Genomic DNA, 22,655 nt, shown 5'->3' with positions numbered 1-22,655 from the left:
CTTTAAAAAGTACTCACATAAAATCTGTTTTAAAAAACAGAACCAGCTAGGAACATAGCCCAAGAAATTTACCACTAAATGGGGACACATATGTGTTTCAGTTCTTAGAAAAACTGTGCCTTGCTGACTTTCTCCCTGGATTTCTTGGTTCTCTGCATTGAAGGGCATGTGGTAATTCCTTCCTTTGCTGAATTTTCTTGGTTTTCCAATTTCTTCTGATTCTTGAGCACCTTTCCAACACCACTGCTATGCTAGGTTTCGTAAGTCTGCACAGCATCCAGTGACCTTTAGCTGTCACAAGCTAAACAGATCAACACATTTACCCAGTCACGTAACTTGGACCCTTTTGGGGTTTTCCAGTCTATGGTAATCTATTTAAACCTGAAACCGGCAGATTTCAATTTCCTTTGTTCCTGCGTATACTTGGTTTATACTTGTTGGTCTCTAAAAGGGACAGAGAGGAGACAGCTGTTGAGAAATGAGGAGATTGGCAGTTTTAACCGCACAATTTGGTCTAATAGCTTTGATATGCTAAACTTGCTAGCTCCTCCAAGTGTACCTTTCTGATTTTGCATCACAACACCACACTGAATCCCTAAGGAAACCAGGGTAGTTTTTTAAATTAAAAAGAAAAGAAATGCAAACCAGTGAAACCGTTCTTTTAAATCTTGTCCACAGATTTCATCCTGCGAACTGCAGGCCTTCACGAATCCTGGTACACTAAGGACCTTTAAAAAAGGAGAAGCCGAGAATACTAATCAGGTTCTAAAAATCGAAAACAGGTGATGTCATAACGTATAGTCCTGTGGTCACGGCCAAGGCCGGGTGGGGAGCGAGCACGGCGCTCCGTGCCAGTGGGCGATGCAAGTTATCTCCGCGGCCGGGAGGACACCGGTGAGGACCGGGCACCAATCAGGTTCTCGCTCTGCGCTTGCCTTTGTTCTCACTCGGGAGCAGGTTTCGGGCGTCTAACATCAGGAACCTGCATCCCACCCGCACGCGCGTTGCCGGCCCGTTCGGGAGACCCGACCCCCTCCCCCACCCTCCCGTCTACCCACACTCGGTCAGCCAGCGCTTCCCCCAATTACATTTGCCTTCTCTCCCCAGAAGGCGGACGCTAAATCCCTGACTCACCATTTTTAGCTTTGGAACAGGCAGGTCTGGCCTAATAGTTTTAAACGGCAATTTGTTCTCTGAACCTTCCTTCCCAAGCAGGGCCCTGTGCTCTGCATGTATCCGAACAGCTGCCTCAGGAAGGACTTTTGAGTGAGAGGACAAACCTCTTTGGCCTTTTTGTGCTGGATACATAAAGGAACTTTCATCTCTAAGAGGACTGAGATAAGATGCTTCAGATAGAGAAGGAAACCGCTAAACCAGAGGTTTTGTGTTTACTCCCCCACCCCCCAGTAATTCTACAAATATACCTCAGACATTTTATCTCCTACCCCCTCCCAAGCCTCAGGTAACTGGTGTTTTGCAAAAACAAGGTTCACAATAAATGATGCATAAAGTTCTTTGAGATCCCTGTATGCAAACTGCTACATAACTGCAGTGTTCTTCACAGCTAAACTTAGATTGTGGCTGACAGAAGGAACGTTTAACCTGTCCCTCCGTCTCTCTTTCTCAAGAGATGAGGAAATGTTCAGCTCAGTCTTACACTCTCTAGTGAGCCATAGCTCCCAGCTATTTATCTCACGCTCCCCACCATTTCGGCAGGGACCTGGAGGAAGGGGGCGTGGCTTGTACTGGGGGTGGGGCTGAGCGTCCATATATTTGCATGCGACACACCCTCTTTTTCTTATTGGTGGAGCAGAGCAAGCCATATTCCCTCCCACTCCATTACCTAACTAACCCTCCATCTCCCTTCAGTTCCGAGCCTCGGAGATAAACTTAACTTGCCCGGAGATTCAAGGCGTCCTAGGCCCCTGCGATTGGCCGGCACGGCTCCCAGCCGGGCTCTAGGAGCTCATTGGCTGTGGGTTAGCTCCCTGGGGGCGTGGCCGGAGCTGTCCGATTGGCGGGAGGGGGCGGTATCAGAGCGTGGAGGTGGTGAAGGTGGTGGGGCGGCGGGGGCGGGGCCGCACTGAGGCGCTGCGGCGGCTGCGGCGGCGGCGGCAGCAGCGGTGGCGGCTGCTCTTCCTAGCCTGGCGGGGGCGGGGGTCTGGAGGATGGGGGCGGGTGGAACAACGGGCCGGTGAGGAGCAGCCGCCGCCGTCTCCGCCGTCGCTTGGGCAGCCGCCGCGGTGGTCGCCTCGGGCAGCGCCGCTCGCTCTCGGGCCGTCGCCTCTCATCCGGACATCCCGCCCTGAGGAGGCTGAGGCTGAATCGCGGCTGGCTGCGGGGACACGGTCCGGCCCCGCAGCGGCGCGGCCGGCGGCAGTGACAGCCCGAACCCGGCCCGCCGTCCGCTCTCGCCCTCGGCGCCCGCCTGCAGCCACGATGAACCGGGGAGGCAGCAGCCCGTCCGCCGCCGCCAACTACCTGCTCTGTACCAACTGCCGGAAAGTGCTGCGGAAGGTACGGGCTCGGCCTGGGGTCCGGCCCGAGAGGGGCGCTTCCTGCCCGCCGGGGCGCGGGTGCTCGGCCCCGGGCGCACCCCACGGGGAGCAAGGCTCAGTGGGATCCTCGGGCACCGTCCCTACGCGGAGACCAAAAAAGGGGGCGTGCGTTGAGGGTGGAGGGTTCCGACCGCTGCTGTTTTTCATCTCCACCGGGACAGACGCTAGTACCGAAGGGTTGGGATTTTTAAAAAAAAAATTTTTTTTTAATGCCTGTGGTCTGTTACCCGGCTCGCCTCCCTACCTTGGTACTCCAGGTCTGCTCCTAGGGCGGAGGGAGGGAGGGAGGGACCCGCTCGATCCTTCTTTCTGTGCAGTTGAGCTGTCGATGGAGGTCAGTGTGAAATCAGAGCAGCCTGGTCTGGGCTTGAGGAACCCGGCTCCGCTTTGCTGAGGCTAACTCTTGCGGGTGCTGTTTTTGTTTATTCGGTTGCTTCTGCCTTGCGTGCCTTACCCAACACCCCCTTTTCACATTCTTTTGATGGTCGTCCTGTGTCTATAGTTCAGCCATGAAAGGAACTAGTAGAGCATCTTGAACTTTATGCCCATGGGAAATGCTATTCGACCTTACAGTTTCTCAAGCTGAAGTTGGGGGAGGAGGAGACTGAGGTGGACGTGGGTTATCCCTCCTTAGCACCCCCACCCCGTGTTGATCCAGAAAAATCAGACGCACCATCAGTTTATTTATTGCTGCTTTCCAGAGTGACTGATAGAAAGTTTACTCTTGTATTGTTTAGCTTACTTGGCTTAATCTCTCCGTGGGGGTGGGGGCGTATGGGGAAGGGGATGAAAAAATGTCTCTATAGACCGACAAGAGTTTTTAATCAGATTTTAACAGCCACTTCTGGGTAACATTATAATCGATTTATTCTTATCCAAGCTCTATTTTTACATTTCATTAAGTGAGATGCTTCTGTTTGTCCAGTACAAATGAATTAAAATTGCTGAGCTGTGCAAATGCATCGAGACTGAAAGACCGAGATAAATATGGTACCGTTTTTAGTCAATTTCTCTAAATACGGTTCACTTTAGGATGTTCTTTATATATTAAGAAAAAAAAAAGGAAGGAAAAAAAGCACATAAGTAAGCAAGCTCAAATATTTGCGCTCTTTGTCCAAAAACTGTTTTTCTTCCTCTGTGGGTCAGGCCAAGTGCCAATCAAAGTTGTTTTTCAAGCCTCTTTTCCCTGCAGTAGGGCTGCTGCTTTTTTTTTTTTTTTTTCCTATTTTATTTGAGAGCGTGAGGAGAGCAAAGGGATTGCAGATTTGAAGTTAATCGAACACTTAAATATGCCTTAAATTGTGTTTATTGGATATGTTTCTCTTGAAACAGATTTCTATTAAACGTGCATGTTGAGTATGTGCAGTTATTTTTTTCCATAAACTCTGGGATCAAATTACAGTTGATACTTGCTCAGCTCATTGTAGGGCAGCTTGTGAGAAATGTAATGGATCAGAAGTGCAGATCAGCTTAGTCGAATGTTAACTCTTTCACTGCAGAGACAGATGTCATCTGAACTTAGCTTCTTAGAAAATATTATTTCCTAACTTTAAAAGTGATGTTATGTCTTTGACATGAAAAAAATGTGCTGTTTGGGACATGTTTGATTAAATTCAGGCCTGGTTAAAATGACAGCAAGTTATGTTTTTTAATTGTATAAGAGAAAAAAAGCACTATATTGACTTTGATAAATGTTTTTAATGGCTCTGGCAATTTATTAAGCCAATAAAATGTTTGGAGATGATATTAGGTGTCAAAGTATATTTTATTTTATTTTTTTTGAGAGAGAACTATGGCTATGGATCCATGATACTTTACTAGCATTTGAGACATCTTTACATCTTTCCTTTAGCTTTTGAGAAACTATTTCTGTTTACCTGAAAAGAACATCCTCATTTCTAGCCTTTATTAAAAGAAAGAAGTTTATGGAAAATAAGTATATACCTTTTAATATTTTATAATTGCTGTGCACATCTCTGCCAATATTCCAGTTTTTAGTAACTCCAAGGTATTTAATATTGATTCATGCAGTAGCATAAAATAACTTAGATGGAAATGGGATTGTTTCAGCCAGTTATGACATGACTTGGAACATCTGTAGCTTTTTAAGAGTGCCATTCTTAAGTGCTCTTAAAAGAAATCAGCATCTAGCATTTTAAATTCTTCCTCATTCTAAATATAGCATGTAAGAATGTATTTCTAATAAAGACATGTTTTTCTTATTAATAGAAAGAATTTAAGTAAAATTCATCTATAATTCTCAAAATGTGATTCTTTGAATTTATCTTGTTTTTTCTGTTTAATAAAATGTTTAATAATAGCCAAGCAAATCGTAGTACTTTGAATTTTAGTTTGGTATAGTTCATAAAGGAAGAATGAAACTCATATGCATCCAGTGTGAATTACTCTTTGCTATTATAATTGTCATCAATGATGAGGGAAGAGTCACCTTTATATGTGGCAGAAAGCCTTTTTCTCTCAATAAGTAGCTTAATTTGTTGCAATGTGTTGAATTTAAGAGGAACTTCAAAAGGAACTGAATTCACCTTCTAATGAAATAATTTGGTTTAACCCAATATCTGAAGAATTGTATATTGTATGAGAATCACATTTATTCTTAGAGGTGCCTTTACAATTCTGATTCAGTGTCTTCCAAAATAAATATTGAATGTACCTAATTTGGGAAGCTTAGGTCAGTAAAAACCTAAGAATGGAGAGAGAAACCTTATCTAGAAACAAAGGAGCAAACAAAACCATCCTCCAATCCATAACTCCTGTTAAGCCTAACTTGCTCTGTTGTCGATGAGGTAATTCAATAAAGTTTTTAATAAAAGAGGAAGTGCTTCTATTTACTTTGTAAAGTTAATGAGTTTTGAAGTATAATACATTTTACTTGAAAAAATTCCAGTGACAACTAGATGGTGTGATCCTTTTAATTTCAAAAGTGGAGTGCCAAACTGCATTGAGGAAGGTAGGTAATTGTCCACTCATCTTCCAGTAAATAAAAAGTGGCAAATTACGATGTACTTTGAGTATTGAGCAGTTAGTACCACTTAAGTGAATAGAACTTTGCACTGCAAGTTAGAGGATCTAAGGTTTAAAAATTCTTAATATGTTTAGGTTCTTATATGAGCATATTTTGACAACTTTTTATTGGTTTTATAAGCATAGACACTGCCAAATTAAAATGAAAAATATTAGGTTTAACCATATGAACCTCGTTTTTGTAGTCAATATTGTCAGCGAATAGCAATTTTATATGGTTTAGCCAATAGAATGGATTCACTTTATCTATGGACTAGTAGAGTGAATTCATGATGGCAAACCTTTATGCAGTGATTTTCAAACCGCTTTCTATGGTGCCCTAAGATGCTTCAGGGTTTTAAAATTCTTGAGTTGTGTTAAATTTTAAGTATTTAAATTATTTTTGAATTGTAATTTCAAAGTACAGCTACTCCCAAATGTGTAATATATAATTTTGATACATTGGAGCCTACCACAATTATCTTTTGTGACCAGACTATTCTTGTGCAGGCCTTGAATTACAACTTGCTCTGTTATCTTTGTACATATATTTGAACTTTTTTGTTACTATGTCATTGAAGAGAAGATTGTCATTGATTATGAAGGCACAGGCCTTTTTAAAAAGATTCCTTCCATATCTACTTATGTTTAATTTTTACTTATGAGAATACGAATTTATTGTTATCAATAATTATTACTTTATAACTAAAATACTTATTAAAGTGGTTGCTTGGTATATTTATATGCCTTTAAGTTCAGGTTCAATACAAGATTTCATTTGTAAAAGGGACTCTATTGCTTCCCCCAACTCCCCACTATCAAATAAATAAAAAACATAACTAATATAGTGATACTGAAAGCCACAAGATGTGCTTATAAGTCTTTGATAGGTCTTTTAATTTTGAAGTCTAGTTTTATCTGTAAAATGTAGATAATTTCTACATGCCTTACAAATTGCTGCATAGTTTGAGAGAGATGTGTGTTAAGGTACTTTGTAAACCATGAAGTATAACTATAAGAAAGAAAAGGACAAACCTATATATATTTCCCTTTTTTCCAGAATACCTTAGTTTTTTGTGTTATAGGAATATATTTCAATATATACTGAGTAATTTGGTTAATATCCACTTTTCTGTCCTGTCTAATTATTGCCTATAAATGAGAGGAAAAGATTATGCTTTTAATGTGAATGGCCTTTTTACTTATTTTTGATTTCCATATTTCTATTTGTATTCTTCTACCCTTCTGATCTCCTTCACTTAAATAATAATCCAGTGCATTGCTTTTGCTTTTTCAAATAATTAAATTGTCTCATTAATACTTTAGCAGATAAGGGAATTGATATTTGGTTTGAAAAGACTAAGAATTAAGGATGATTGCTTAATAAAGGTGGGGTTGAATCTAGGGTAAAGAATTTTTAATTATTTTAGTTTAGGAGAAGAGTTATGGAAGTAAAAGTATCTTAATTTTTTCTCCCCATCTCTTGATCCTTTTCATTTTTTCTTTTGAAGGTATTGGGTTGTAATAACTTAAATTTGTATTGACCTTCACAAATTTTAGAGTGCTTTTCACATTATCTCGGTTGATTCTCACATGGTCCCTGTCATACAACTAATAAGATGTTCATTTAATTCTTAATACTGCCTCTGTAATAAACTGTATTCTAATTGTCCCCTGTAGAATTGAGGCTGCTGGGGAATATCCCCACTCCCAGCTTCCACATCTGTGGACTGCCCATAGGTACCTAAAATTCTCTAGGTAATATTGGTTAGAAGTATGAAAGTTAGCCACTCTTTTGATATATTATTGCAGATCAACTGGAGGATTAGGAGAGAAGTAAGCTGGCTACTTTTATTATTTCTCTAACAGTTGTTTGATTAATTCCCTCATAAGATAAAGTAGCAGTTCTCAAAGTGTGATCCTTATACCCCTGTGGTTGTCCAAGACCCTTTCAGAAGGCCCGAGAGATCAAAACTATGTTCATAATTATACTAAGACTTTATTTGCCTTTTTTACTGCCTGGAAAAGCAGTTGGGGTAAAACTGCTGGTCTCTTAGTATAAATCAGGGAAGTGACACCAAATAGTAGTCACTGTATTCTTCACCACCACACACTCAGCAGTAGGAAAAAAGGCCAATTTCACTTAAGAATATCCTTGAGGAAGGAATAAAAATTTAAATTTTGTTAAATCTTGACTCTTGAGTGTCCATATTTTTAATATCCTGTGTGACAAAATGGGAAATATTTAAAGCACTTCTACTGCATAGCAAAATTGGTTGTCTCAAGGGGAAAACTTGTGCAGTTGTTTTAGTTGCAAGCTGAACTAGCCACTTTTTTCATGTATCCCAATTTTTACTTGAAAGAACACCTGTCAGGCAAACTGTGGTTACTCAGACCTGGGTATTTGATAAAGATTTTCTTAAAAATGAGTAATGTGGCCCTGAAAATTCAAGGAAAATAACTGATAATATTTATTGATAGTGATAAAATTCAAGCTTTCAAAGAAAAATTAGAATTTTGGAAAATGCGTATCTGCCACCGTTAGCCCAAAAGCTTCCCATCTTAAAGGCTCTTCCCTTGAGATCAAGGGTGATATTTATTAATGGATGTGATTTCTTGATATTGCATAACAAAATGTGTCAACATTTGGAAGATCTACATAACTCATTGAACCGATATTTTCCAAATGACCAATGAGTAAAGACAATACTACTCTGGGCCTTTCTTTGCAGCCAAGATCCAACCGGTTAGAGCGCAATGGTCATAATCTTTGCATCTGACCACTCTTTTTATCACTGGCAATGAATATTGTCAGTTGTTTTCCTTGAATTTTCAGTATCATTTTGCTCATTTTTGAGAAAATGTTATCAAAATATTATATGGGTAAAACATCCATTCAAAATGCAAGATGGACAAATGGATTTTAATATAGAAAGTTAAGGTTATGGATATGGTTTCAGATTCCACATTGCAACTAACCTTTAATAAGCTACATTTGTGGAGTTTTGGTGTGATATCAAAGAAAAATATTCACAATTAATCTCCTTTTTCCAACTATATAACTGTGTCAGGCTGGATTTTTCTCACATACTTCAATCAAAACATATCATAACAGATTGAATGTGGAAAATCCAACTGTCTTGTATTAAACAGACATTAAAGAGATTTGAAAAAATGTAAATGTCACTCCTTTCACTTTTTTTGTTTTGGAAAATAAAGTTATTTTCAGAAAAGTATGTGATATATGTAAACATTTAATGGATTTTATTATTTTAAATGAATTAAAGAGTTGAACTTTTCTGAGGTTTAATTTCTCATACAGTAAATATTGACAGTTACAAACAAAAGCTTTTTAGGGTCCCCAGTAATTTTTAAGAGTGAAGGGGTTCGAAGAACTGCAGAGCCAGAGTGAGTGATGGCAGTATATGGTGCATATAAATGTAATTCTGTGAGGAAAATAAAAAGCTCATGCTACTGACAGAAAATATGGATAAGGCCAACCCAGTCACCTCTATTCTGTGTGGGGTCACTTGCAAATGCTGCCTAGGACCCTTTCAGTGACATCCTAGAAGCTTCTCTACTACCACAGTAAGACTTTGGCTAATTAGAGATGATCTTTTCTCTAATTTTCATGAGCATCTTTTTACTTCATAGAAACCAGGAAGGAGAAAAAAAAAAGCTCTTTGGCTCTGAAGAAATATTCTCCTAGTACTATGCAACTTCTGAAGAAAGGTCAGATCCAAAGATTGTGAAAGATATGTCCATTATGTTCTAGTTGATTGGTTCTTGGCTGAAAAGGAAAGAAAGACCCTGAGTAGCAAGGTTAGCCTTTTTGGCTTGAAAGCTGAGAAGTGTGGGAGAAGCAGCAGCGACAGAAGGGACAAGAAAGAATCAGGGAGGAGAGAGAGAAGTATTCACGTAGGGTACTGATAACAAACATTGTTACACCCAAGAAAAACAAAATCACTGCTGTTAACAGGAGATAGGGCAGCTCTGAATTTGGGAGTTCCTAAATACTGCAATCCTCAAAGGTATAGGGGACTTTATGTTTTGTATGCATGGAGGGGGTGTGGTACACTGTACATGAAAGCTATGGCAGCCAGAAACTATCTGCAATTCAATGTGGTCTTGAAGACATGGGCACACTCTATCTGATTAGATCTGGTGAGACCTACAAATGACTGCCAGTCTCTAACTTGTCCCTTAGACATCAGTCTGATGGGAATGGGAATGGGGAGCAGGAAGTAGAATTCACTATATAAAGTAAATATATTACCAAGCCAAAACATTTAGTTGTGTGTCCCATGATAGTTACCCTAAACCTTTAATTTGGTGCAATATGAACTATTTAAAGCTGTAGAATTCCTATTTGTCTTCCAAAAATTTTCTTCAAAACTCTGGTGACATCTCCAGAAAACCTTTTCTAATCTTCCAACTCTTTTCCTTCTCCTCTAGCCTCTAGACTGCTGTGCTATCCAATTAAACTGCATGTGTAGCACTTAGTATATTGAATTATGATAAACAATTATATATATCTTTCTCCTACTAGATTGCCTCTTTATTTGGGATCTGATTAATGGAGAGTTATTTTTAGCAAAATGGGATTTTGACTTAAAGGCATTTATCTAAATATTGCCAATATATTTATATTGGATATAATATAATATAGCTAATAAAATGAAATCTTGTCTGATTTTCCAAACTATGTCTGATATGTCTGTTCTTTAGGGCCCTATTTTATTCTCTTTACAAGGAACACTTTCAGAAGTGCAATAGCAAAAATTATTTGAGAAAATACACTGGTGCCTGGGATTTTTTGTTTTTGTTTGTTTTAAAACATTTTGTCATGTTTGTGGCCATGAAAATGTTTCAATTAAATATCAGACCACTTTTTGAAGGGAATTATGATAGGGAGCAAGAATGTTTGTCCAGCAAGAGAGAGTGTCAAGACACTGGCCTTAGCTGCTGGTCCTTCTCAGAAATGTAAAGTAGCCATTGCTTTGAAATGGACATATGCCCTATTGTCTTGGAATCTGCTAGTGGTCTATAAGGGATGGTCGTTATAGAGTAGTTAAGGACATAGCTTCAAACTTTTAAGATTCCCTGTAGGCCACCTCCTAAGTTTCCAGTTTGACTATAGAATTCTGGCTAAGCCTTTCCCTCCTCTACTTCCCCTCAAGTCCTGTACTTTGGAAGTCTCCCAAGCCAGCTGTGATCTCTTTAGCCAGCAGGCACTCCCTTGGTTACTGTGAAACAGTATTGTTCATAGGCCTGGACTACCCCATAACTAGCCTTTACTATTTAGATCCACCCAGAAGTGAATCATTTATTGGTCTACAGGCCAGGATATTGGCTGCCCCCGAAAGGACACATGAATATTATGGGATATTTTATCCCATCCAGAACTCAACGGTGGGTTGAAATACCTTGCATTTTGCTGCTCAAGGCTTCTGATAAGGTATGGCAGGCATTTAACCTTATGTTTCATAAAGAATATATTGAAAATAGTATGTGTGAATAAGTATGAACAGGTATAAAAATGGCTGATTTAGGGCCATATTATTTCTTGCAGCAGAGATTTCTTAACAAGTATAAAATATATATTTGAGTAAGACTTATTTTCTCTTTATCCTCTGCTAACTAATAGCTACTTATAATGGAGGGATATGTTCTTATTTCTGGCTATCTATTTTATTTTTATATTTTCATGTACTGCAAAGAAGAAACTGGTCAGTTGAAGAAATGAAATTTATCTTTCCAATTATAGATATATATGCAGAATACATAGATCACATTTATCTCATGGGTAAATAAAGCTGGATTTTGTGGAAGATCATCGTAATTATCTGAGACTGTGACTCTTAGTTTCTAAACACATTTTATGATACCAATAACAACAGTAGCTTCTATTGAATACTGCATGTATGCCATAGTCTGTATTAAGTATTTAAGCTCTACATATGTTATCACATTTAAGCATCACAATTAGCCTATGATGAATTATTACTCACATTTTATGGGTGAAGAAACTGGGACTCAGAGGGCTTAACAACTTCTTCAAGGTCATAGTACTAATAAGTGGCAGACTCAGGATTTGGAACCAGGTTGAACTCTAAAGCCTAGCTCATCATACAGGTATAAACACTGCATTGCCTTACATCCACATGTTTTTCTTTATGAAAAAGGCTCTTGTAAAATGTAAAATTAATGAAACTTAATAGGACCTGATTATTCAAGAAATTAATAGTGACTTTAAATTCAGATATATCCTACTTTTTTTTACATTAGAAATGCAACGAAAATCACCAAGATTAAACCAATTAAGAAACAAAGTTCTTACTGAAAAATTTTAGCCTATCTAGTTAGCTCTTTTATGTATTAAATCCCTAATTATGTGACCATTCTTTCCTAATCTCAGGATAATTTTTCCTAACTTCCCAACATACTTTGCTCTCTTACTCCTGCCAACCAGTCATTAATTAATTCCATAACATTGAATCATTCAATATTGCTGTAGTATTTGTGACAAAAGATACTGTCTAGAAACATTTTGAGTTTAAGTATTACATCTCTTGAATAGGACCTGTATGAAATATTCTCACTTTTTGGTAAATTTTTTGCAATCAAAAATTTGAGTTACATATGAAGATAAGAAGTAGCATGAATGTTCATTTCCACCATTCATTTGGCTTTCTATGTTAAGGCAAAATGTTGGTTAAAGGAACCAAAGAAACCCTGAGACTGATAGTTTTCTCCTGGCCTTTGCCTATCGGCAGCCCCCACAATACTACATCACACAAGGGTTTCTAGTCTTACAAAGGGTTCGTGTTGGGGAGTGGGATTTACGGGAGATGTGATTCTGTTATTTGTAAATTGGAACTCTGAGAGTTTTCCGTGGAAACACAGTAAGATATGTGGTCGAGTTCCAGAGTACTATTAATATTACAGGTATGTTCAATAGGCATTTATTGATTAGCCTGGAAACCTAGCCTCTAGGTATAAAATTGTTTCCAGAGGAAAATATAACCTGAAATCCACGTAAGCGCTTCACTAGAGACTATCTTTCCTGACTTGTTGACTCAATATTAAAAGGGTAATGATTTTGGCAAAAATTATTTTTTAATATGTTCACTCCAAGAATGTGTATGTTAGTTGGTTGTTGTATCTGAGAGGAAAACTGTGTTAATGCATTTTCATGCAATATTCAGGTAGGAGTTGAAATGAAGATACAGATAACTACTTGGGTGATAAGTAGGGTGTTGGGACAACCAAGGGCCAGAGTTAAGTTGGCTTATCCTTGTTCACTTTGTACTGACTAATGCTCTGGCCCAGCATGGTGTGTTTTAAGTTGAGTGGAATATTTATTTTTCATTGTTGTCATTAAGGTAACATAAATGAAAAATACCTCATATTTCAACTCTCCAGAAAATTCTCTTTTTATGTGAAATTAGAAGTTTAACATATATATCTTAATGTTTTAGTGTAAATTGGTAAAGAAAAACAAATCAGTTCAGCAAATTTGTTCCACTAAAAAAAAGAATCAAAGCAAAACAAATAGCATCTAAGTTAAAGAAACCTTAGCACTAACCCTCATGTAATGTTCAGATTCTTTTATTTTATCAAAACTTTTTATATGTTACTTGAAATTAGTGAATTGTCAGTTAGGGTGTGGAATTTGTTGTAATTTTATTTTAATAGAGTATTACCTATATAGTTAATAATCTCATGAGATTAATTTTTATATCATGTAGCTATTAAAAATAACTATAAACTCTAGGTTCTAATATTCTTTAGCCAAAGTGCATTGTTGAATACCCAAAACTTGCATAAACTAGTAAGTATTCTTTTTGTTACACAAGAAACCTATTTAGTGTTTGGTACTCTTAAAGACAAGGGACAATATACATTTAGGCACATAGAAACGTAGAAACAATTCTTTTTTGGTAAAATTGTACAGATTGCCATTTTATGTTTATGAGAATTCTATGTCAAATGCTATTACGTTTTACTATCTTTCACATTCTTAGGCAAGAAATATTAAGGCTATTAACATTTATAAATCACTAAATACTATATGAATTTCCTCCATTCGGATATTTATTCATTCAACAAACATTAAGTGCTTCTACCTGTTAGGCACTGAATGAACATAGAATGAGAACATCAGGGTTTTTACTAAGCAGTGTGATGATTTGCAACATACTTGTGAGTCTTACAAAAATCCTTGAGGTTATGGCCCTCACTTGACAGACAGTATAGAACAGGATTTGGCAAACTTTCTGTAATGGGCTAGAGGATAGATATTAACATTTTAGGCTTATCAACCATACATACAAGCATAATAATTTTTCTATAGCAAATACTTGTAAAGTGTCAACCTAATTGTCTTATTTTGTTAAAGTCTTCCCTACCTGCCTTCCTCAACCAACATTAATATGGTGGTGCTCAAGAAATGTGTCATATAACAAGTGAACCATACACATACTCCAGAGCTGACAAGAGCAGTGCCTGACACAGGGGTACATGAATATTTGTGTTGCAGAGTGTTGTCAGGGGAAGATAATTCAGTAGAAACAAACCCCTCCTCTGATGAGCAGAATTGATATCAATCACTTAAAAATGGAAAATCAAGTCATTCAGAATGCTTTTTTATAGGGATAAGCTTTTAAAATTGCACACTGAGCACTTAATCAGTGAATGTAATATGGCACCATTTATCCAGGTTACACATTTGTAAAAGCATCAGTCTATGATTTTTCCATGGTTGGGATTTAATGATATCCAGAGCAATGACACAGCCAGTGCAACATGCAAGATTCAAGCCCTATTCAATCAGAATTTCCATTGAAATGAGGATTGACAATTATGCATTTTAATAATATGCTTCAAATTACATTTGGTAGGGAGTCCTTTGACTAACTCTTATTATGATTGTGTATTGTTATGATTATATATGGGAGAATTAAATGCACATAACCTATAAAGATTGATATAGATTATCTTTTTTATCTTGTTCTCTTGTGAAATAATCACCAGTCTAATGCATGTGGTTTTAAAACAAATTCCCATGGTGTATGAGCAGCTATTAATGGACAATATTTTTGATTAGTATTAATCTTTTAAAGGTAAGTAAAGAAATTACATGTTTTTATCTTGCTTCCTTTACTAATTATTTACTAACACCTATGTGGCTTTTTTTTTATTTGTTTATTTATTATTCCAGGGTTTTGTGAGGGTACAAACATTGTAGTTACACTTTATGTCTTTGCCTCGCCCAAAGTCATGCCCTTCCCTCCCTTTAGTGCTCCCCGTGTCCTTTAGTTGTAGATTTAACCTATGTGGTTTTATCTTATTTCCTTTACTAATTGTTAGATCCTTATTAGAGCTATTGCAGAGAACATATTTGCCATAATGGAAAATGGAAAGAATTGATAATTAATGAGCACATCAGTGACACTCCATTTAACTTCAGATACTTAGAGAAACAATTAGATTTTTAAAAATACCAAGTTAAAAAAAATCGAGTAAGTAACTAGGATGCTGCCATCAGTGTGCTACTGGGTGTTTCATCTTTCATTTTAGAGAGTTACTAAAATTCAAACCAATTATGACATGTATATTTAGTAATTTTTGCATTTAATAAGTCCCTGTGTTACCATTTATAAAAAGTACTCTGATGTCACAAAAATGAAGTAATTTGTCCTCTAGAACTCCTAACTTTTCCATTACTTTTTCAGTGACAGGTATGTATTACATGACCATAAAAGAGGAAGGGAGTGCATTATTCCTATAAAAGGCCATTTCTTTTTATTCTATCTTGATAGTCGTTTTAATCATTTTAGTGTTTATGGATAATTTGACAAGCTTTAGAGCACTTTAAAACTAAAATGCAAGGTGCTATCTATTATGTGTTAACCGATTCAAGGTAAAGGATTACTAAAATGAAGATATAAGTCAGTGGAAAAGCTAGATTGGACTCACAGAAACTTGATACATACATTTTCTGGAGCATTTCGTAATGCATAGTTGGTTTACAGTTATTTCTAAGAAAAATTTACATTCAAGTACTAAGTTCCTCTTCACTATCATATAGTAGCTGTTTGTTTTTTAAGGCCAGTTTAAGCCACAGGGACACAAACCATTTACTACTGGCCAGGGTTTTATTTTCCTGAATGTCATTGTAACTTGTGGCAGTTATTTGACCACTGGACAGCAATTTTTAGGAATTATTAATAACTAGGTCTTGATTGAATTAAAATCCTTTCCAAATTGCTGTGATTCACTGTCCCTACTCCCCTCATCCCCAGACTGAAGCTATTGTTTTATTTTAAGTGATTCATTTTGGGAAATATTGAGGTACTTATTAACAGGGAATAAAAATTCCATAGGCTAATAAGTTTGATGCCTAGGACAATGGTTCTGGAGTGTGGTTCTGGAACCAACAACACCAGCATCACCTAGAGTTTGTTAGTTTCTTGGGTGGGACCCAACCATTTGTATTTTAACAAGCCTTCCAGATGATTCTGATGTATTGTAAAGATTGAGAACCACTTGTGTAGGATTATTAAGGAAATGCTTCTACAAATGGGAATTATTTGCATCCATTTCATCTTCAAGATGATTATTTTTGAAAATGATAAAAAAAGAGGAAATTGTTTCAAATTAACTAATACTAAAACTGTACTTTTTATAGATGATAATAGCCGTACCAGCTCTAGAATCAGGAAGATTCCATTTGCCTGTTTTAAAAATATAGATTTGAGACTTTCAGGTACAATAATACGATCTCACTTTAAGAGAAATATGTCTTATTTTATTGTTGCTGGATTCTGAACTTTAGCTTAAGGAAGAAAAGAGAATTGGGTTTTGGAAGCTTGTTTACGACTGAAATCAAGTGAAAATATCGCTTGGAATTGCTTCCTTACATAAAAATAAGTGTTTTAGCACTAACATTGGTAGACTCTGATGGGTCTTACCATCTTGGATTATTTTTATTTCAAGGAAGATTGATATTTTAAGCTTTCATGAAGAAAAGGACTTCTTAAAATCAAAGGAGAAATGATAACATTTGTCCTAAAGACCGATTTAGAATTGACACATTTTTTTTATTGTTTTGAGTCTCTTAAACAAGATTAAATATGTATATAAATTATGGATATTTTTCCACCTGTAATAGCTTACTCTTCAATTGTAAATGGAGTGTCAGAAGAAAGTCACATCAGGAAGCCTGCAAATTAAAACAAATCCTTGGCGTGTATATTATACATGGACCCTAAATGAATAGAAGATGGCTCTTTGAAAAGCAAAGATTGTTTCAGTTAGTTGCAGTTCTATCTAGGGTAATAACTATCAGTAATTTTATTTTGTTCTTTGGTTGCATCTAATTTTGAGGTAATAGGTGTTTTCCCCATATTGCCTCTAATTTAGTGCTAAAATTTAACTTGTATTGATCTTACTCAGGAAAAATAATGGGCTGTATTAAATTGCCCCCACCCCACTTCCAAATTTCCTTATATATGGGCTGCCCCAAAAGCATATGCAGTTACTTAAGTCTAAACTGTGGAGACTGATGCTTTTCTGTTGACCATTTTTCCATCCTTCTTCTGTGAGGAAAGGACTAATACAGTACCTTAAATAGAACTGTCTCCATGGCAATGGACAGTCAGCTTTTGACTTTGAGTCTCATGAAAAAGGAAATTTAAAAAAGCATTTTCCTGTTCTGAAATAGCAGTATAGCAAAAGTAAGTTATGAGAATATTTCCTGTCAGTTATTGCATGACTGATTAAGCTATCAGAACATATATGTTTTTTTACATATCACTTTTTCTCTGAGTTTTTCAAAATACCATAAAATTCCTTCTCTTAATTAATGAGTGATAATTATTATCTTCAGATTGATAGAAAACTTGAGAAGCTCAGATATAAATACAGGATTGGGGCCCATGCCTGAGAAAAAAGAGTTGCTTAGCTCTGATTGTGATTTTATTTTCATGAAGAATAAAAATACTGACTAAATTATGGGTCATTCTTGATTACATTTAAACAGAACTATCTCTGGAACACTGGAAGCAATGACAAGATTGAAAATAAAAGCTTAACTAATAATGCCATTTTTTTTTTTTTGTAACTGATTCTTGCAACACCACTGGCAACATGCTTCTCTTACTCCCTCTTGCATTGACACCTATTTAAGAGGCAGAGCCCTTTGACTCCAGCTGCTGGACCACCTAGCCTTCAGTCAGTGATGGTGCTGTGTATTAGAGGCTAGAGAATAAGACCACATTATCATTTGTAATTTTTCTTTGTCTTTTTTCTTTCTATAGTTGTTTCCTCCTTCACTAAATCTTATCTCAATATAGGATTATTGTCCAGTTGAATCAGCTCTCATCTTTAAAGTATCATCAGTAAATGCTTAATACTCTGAGATTACTGCTAATGAGGGAATTGGTTAAACAAATTATGTGACATTAATACAGTGGAACACTGGGAAATTCTTAGGATATAGACAGATGTCTATAATAGATTATTAAGTGGAAAAGGCTTTTTTTAAAGAATATGAAGTTTGTCATTTTCATTTTTAAAAAGATAAAGAGATACAAAAGGATGGACTCAAATTAAAAGTATTAATCTCTGGGTGATAGAATTACAGGAAATTATTTTTACCATCTATTTCTCTTCATTTCCCTTTTTGTTTGTTTGTTTTTAACAGTAAACATATATTTTACAAACATTTTAAAAGCAATTGCTATTTTGAAATAATAGAGAAGAACAAATAATTTAAGTGATGGATAGTTCAGAGAGCAAATTCAAATGAGATGGTAAATTAAATATGCATTGAGATAAAAACAAATGCTTATAAGTTCAATAGATAGCCATAGTGGCTGTGGGTCAATCACCAAGGGAATAATAATGTGTGTATAGGTGGCTAATGAGGACTCAAAAGTGTAGACATAGATATATGCAATCTGGAAATGAATGAATGTATTGTAGCTGTCTACAGCATATTCCTTTATGTTGTCATATCAGTCATTCCAAGATTTGTCTTTAGAAATCTAATGTACTTACTGATATTTCATCATAAAATTTGTTTTTCTCAATCTTGATTTAAAAGATAGCTTCAGTTGTATTGCTCTACTTTTATACTATGTGGTAGATAATAACACTTAGTGTATAAATTTCAGGCATTATCAAGTATGTAATTTAAACATTATATTTTAATCTGGAGATATTATCTATTTGGATCTAATGATAGAAAAAGGTAGTTATTTTATAAAATAATTTTATAGTTATTCCATTAATGTGTATATTCTTTGATTTTTGAAGAATAAAAAAGGTATATGGAATCTGGCCTAGGTTTTAGAGAGCTTGCTTTGTGCTTGAAGAAGAAAATGTCTAAATAATTATAAAGACAGGTAAAAATGGAAAACATATACCTTTTGGCTTTTTTTTTTTTTTGAGACAGTCTCACTCTGTTACCCAGGCTAGAGTGCCATGGCATCAGCCTAGCTCACAGCAACCTCAAACTCCTGGGCTCAAGCAATCCTTCTGCCTCAGCCTCCCAAGTAGCTGGGACTACAGGCATACACCACCATGCCCAGCTAATTTTTCTATATATATTTTTAGTTGTCCAGCTAATTTCTTTCTATTTTTTTTTAGTAAAGATGGGGTCTCGCTCTTGCTCAGGCTGGTCTCGAACTCCTGAGCTCAAATGATCCGCGCACCTCGGCCTTCCAGAGTGCTAGGATTACAGGCGTGAGCCACCTCGCCTGGCCTCCTTTTGGCTTTTTATAGGTATTCATAGATTATCATTTATCTTCAACAATTTTGAAGGCATAGGTAACATTTCAGTTGTTTAAATACATTACTGTTTGAAAGATGAATAGTTAAATATTTATTCCTATTTTCAAGGCAGAGGGATGTGGTTTCAATGGGCTTTCTCCATTTTTAATGATTTTTTAAAATTGAATTTTAATTCTTGAAAATGAAAAATATGTTATGATAACATTATAGAGTATCTATAACTGGTTTTTTTATAAATAGGTGTTTCTCACTTAAGTGTCTTTATTTTCCTATTTTATTTTCCATTTTTAATGGTCTGGGTCATTTGTTGAGCAAGATACTGAATTAAGGGCCTACTGTGAGCCAATTAATAGTTTTCTAAATCCAGTCTATTCTGTAAATCTTTTCTTTAACTTGTTAGTGTTTAAACATTTTGGCTAGTTATATTTGTATTTCATGAACTCTATTGAATAATTCTAATAATAGCAAATATGTGGTAGATAATATTATACTCTTTTAAGAGCTTTACAGGTATATACTCATATAATATTCTCACTGCCTGTTTTAATAGACACCTATTCACTCCACTGGTGATAGAGGGATTCCCAACCTCAGGTGATGGGAGTGGCTGAACATACAACACCTGACACTGAACAGATGAGATCAGCAGGAGTGTATTTGTCACATGTACTTACAGCCCAGGGGAAGAGGACACTGCATACCATTCAGTGCATGTGGAAGTTGCAGTCAGGAACAGAGTGAACAACCAGGGACAGTGGGATGCAGGCTTTGTAGCAGCAAGAGGGTCAGATGTCCCCTGGTTTCTGCAGGAAAGTGCGATTGGCTTGTTTGAATAATTTCATGGGCTGGCAGTAAACCAGAACCTGCCACTCAGGAATAAACAGGAATTACACCCAGTCCATTTAGAAGGGTTGTTTGGCCAGGGGACCTTATCTGTATGAACAGAGTGGGAAGGGGCACTTGCAGTTAGGTTATTTGAGGTCCTCCCAATTGTACCAGATGTCAAGGCAGCACATAATATTAAGCCTTAATTTTAGACTTTATGCCACACTTACCCTATGAGGTACATACTATTACTATCCTCATTTCATAGATGAGGATGTCAGGTACATAAAGTAACTTGCTTAAAACTATGACAACCAACTATTTTCTTCTATGTTTGTTTTCCTTCAACCCAGATAGAAATTCTCCATATCCAGAAATAAAAGGAAAGCATATGGAAATTTAATATTTTACTCTCGTTTCTAACTTATAAATAGAAATAAAATACCTTAGTGTTTTCATTATTAATTGCTAGGAATTTTCATCCAAGTGCTCTGATGATTCTCTTTTCTTACTATATATTAGTATATACATTTGCATTTCTTGTGTGAGAGCTGCTAGACATAGTCTTTATCAAGAGAAATGACACATTCAGTTTTTGTCTTCCAAGATCCTTTGAAAGCAGAATAAATATTAAGATAATTTGGATTTTATTCTAGTGTGGAGGGAATGGTCTATTGAACTTCATTTCTAAAGGCCAATGTTTCTATGAGTAACTTTAACTGTGTTTCTTATAAATATACAAAATACTTTTTGGTTGATAGAAATTTTGCTGGTGTACTTGATTATGACTTTGGAGTTTGCAAACTTGATTTGTCATTGTTTTAAAACATACTTTTCTATATACCAGGAAGCAATTTATGATTATCTGGGATATACTTTTTTTTCCCCACTCTAATCATATCAGAGCATCTTGTCATTTCTCTTGATAAAATTGGATATCTTTTTCTGGGAATTTGGTTTTCAAATAATACAAATCTAATTATAAGCTACCTAAACTAACTGCTTTTGTTTCATTTTTTTTTATTAGTATAGCCAAATCTTTGATATAAGGAAGGCAAATATTTACAGAGTATTTATAATGATCTATATGTAATAATTAAAAGCAGATTTTCCAAATTTGGGTTTTTTTCATTCCCTTCACCTTGCCTGTGAACTTTACTAAATTAACTTTTTAAAGTACAAACAATTTAACCTCTATTTATTAGTCTTTAGTCTACGATGTTAGTATGATAAGTTTCTTTAGTCTTCCTTTCTGTCTTAATAAAAGCTATGCTTAAGTGATGTAGTGGTATTAATAGAAGATAAAATGCTGTCAGTTCTGCTATAACACTTACATTCATTTTTGTTCTAGTTGACATGTTAAGGAATAATTTGAACACGGGAATTTTTTGTTGGCTTATGGACAGTTTTGTCCATGAGAAGCAATAGGTGATTCAGAAAACTGCACCCAGCTGATCTGAGAACTTCGTAGGATACCCAAAACCCACACACATACCTCAAACATCTACCCTCTACCTTAGTTTACCAGTGGGTTAGGAGCTCTGTCCCTCTGTATCTAGTATTACATCTGTCTGTCAGATTTCAGATCATCCATGTTGTGCCTTTAACCCCTTAATTTTTCCCATAATGATTTTTATTGCATGATTTTGCATAGTGCAGTGATTTTTTTTTATAGGGGCAAATATGTTGTGTTATAAAAGAAATGACTGTAATTGAAAATGTTATACTATTTTTTTTAATTTAGCCTTGGATTTTAGTTAATTTATTATAATAGTATGATTAACTTAGTAAATGTACTCATTATAGATGTGATAAGTTTGGTATAGAAATTTGGAAGTTTTTTCTTTTTTAATATGTAAGTGTGTCACCTGTGAGGACGCTATAAGGAACCATCATGAACTTGTCACTAAATTCCTAATTAAAAGCACTATTGATTACTGCGAAGTTATTAAAATTTATGATTTGGGAGCACTTGTAGAAAAAAAAAATTGCAAAATTATATAAAATTCTGATCTCTAGTAATTTTTTTATGTATGTGTGTATGTATACATATAAATATATATGCTTAGAAAAACATTTTGAAGACTAGAAAGCACCATGATAATAATAATTATTTTTATATGGTGAATTATATAAGATTTTTGTTTGCTTGCTTGTATGTTATTTTCCACTATGAGGAAATGTTACTTTTATAATCAGAAAAAAAGAAAAACTACATAGACAGAGGGAAAGTACACAGAAATGAGTGTTGGGAGGAGATATAGTACTACTAATTTATTTCTTAATGAAGCCCTTAGGAAAACATAATCTAGAATAGAGGGAAATTAGTAGATCTTGCCAGAATGGTTCTATCTAAAATTCGAATATAGGGTGTTTTTTATCTTTTGTTCACTTTATTCTTGACATAGTACTAGGTTTTTTCTTCATACCCTATCTTTTTTAATCCTC

At 35.9% G+C, this 22,655-nt stretch overlaps 1 protein-coding gene across 2 annotated transcripts in view; it reads left to right on the top strand.

Moving 5' to 3' along the window:
* Positions 1 to 776: 776 nt before the first annotated feature.
* The window catches only part of SESN3 (sestrin 3), a 69,451-nt gene continuing 47,572 nt past the window's right edge, over positions 777 to 22,655 (top strand). Inside the window, exon 1 of one of the 2 annotated variants that reach the window (XM_012660069.1) lies at positions 777 to 1,154. Coding sequence is in view for 1 of the 2 variants with exons in the window: in XM_012660067.1 (XP_012515521.1) it covers positions 2,440 to 2,517 (78 nt within the window). In the remaining variant the exon portion in view is untranslated. Of the gene's footprint in view, positions 1,155 to 2,209; positions 2,518 to 22,655 lie in introns of those variants that run through there. The other variant, XM_012660067.1, reaches the window with a different exon arrangement.

This window comes from Propithecus coquereli, unplaced genomic scaffold (assembly GCF_000956105.1).
Source record: "Propithecus coquereli isolate 6110/MARCELLA unplaced genomic scaffold, Pcoq_1.0 Scaffold65, whole genome shotgun sequence".
NCBI classification, from domain to species: Eukaryota; Metazoa; Chordata; class Mammalia; order Primates; family Indriidae; genus Propithecus; species Propithecus coquereli.
This window is presented reverse-complemented; position numbering and strand designations above follow the sequence as displayed.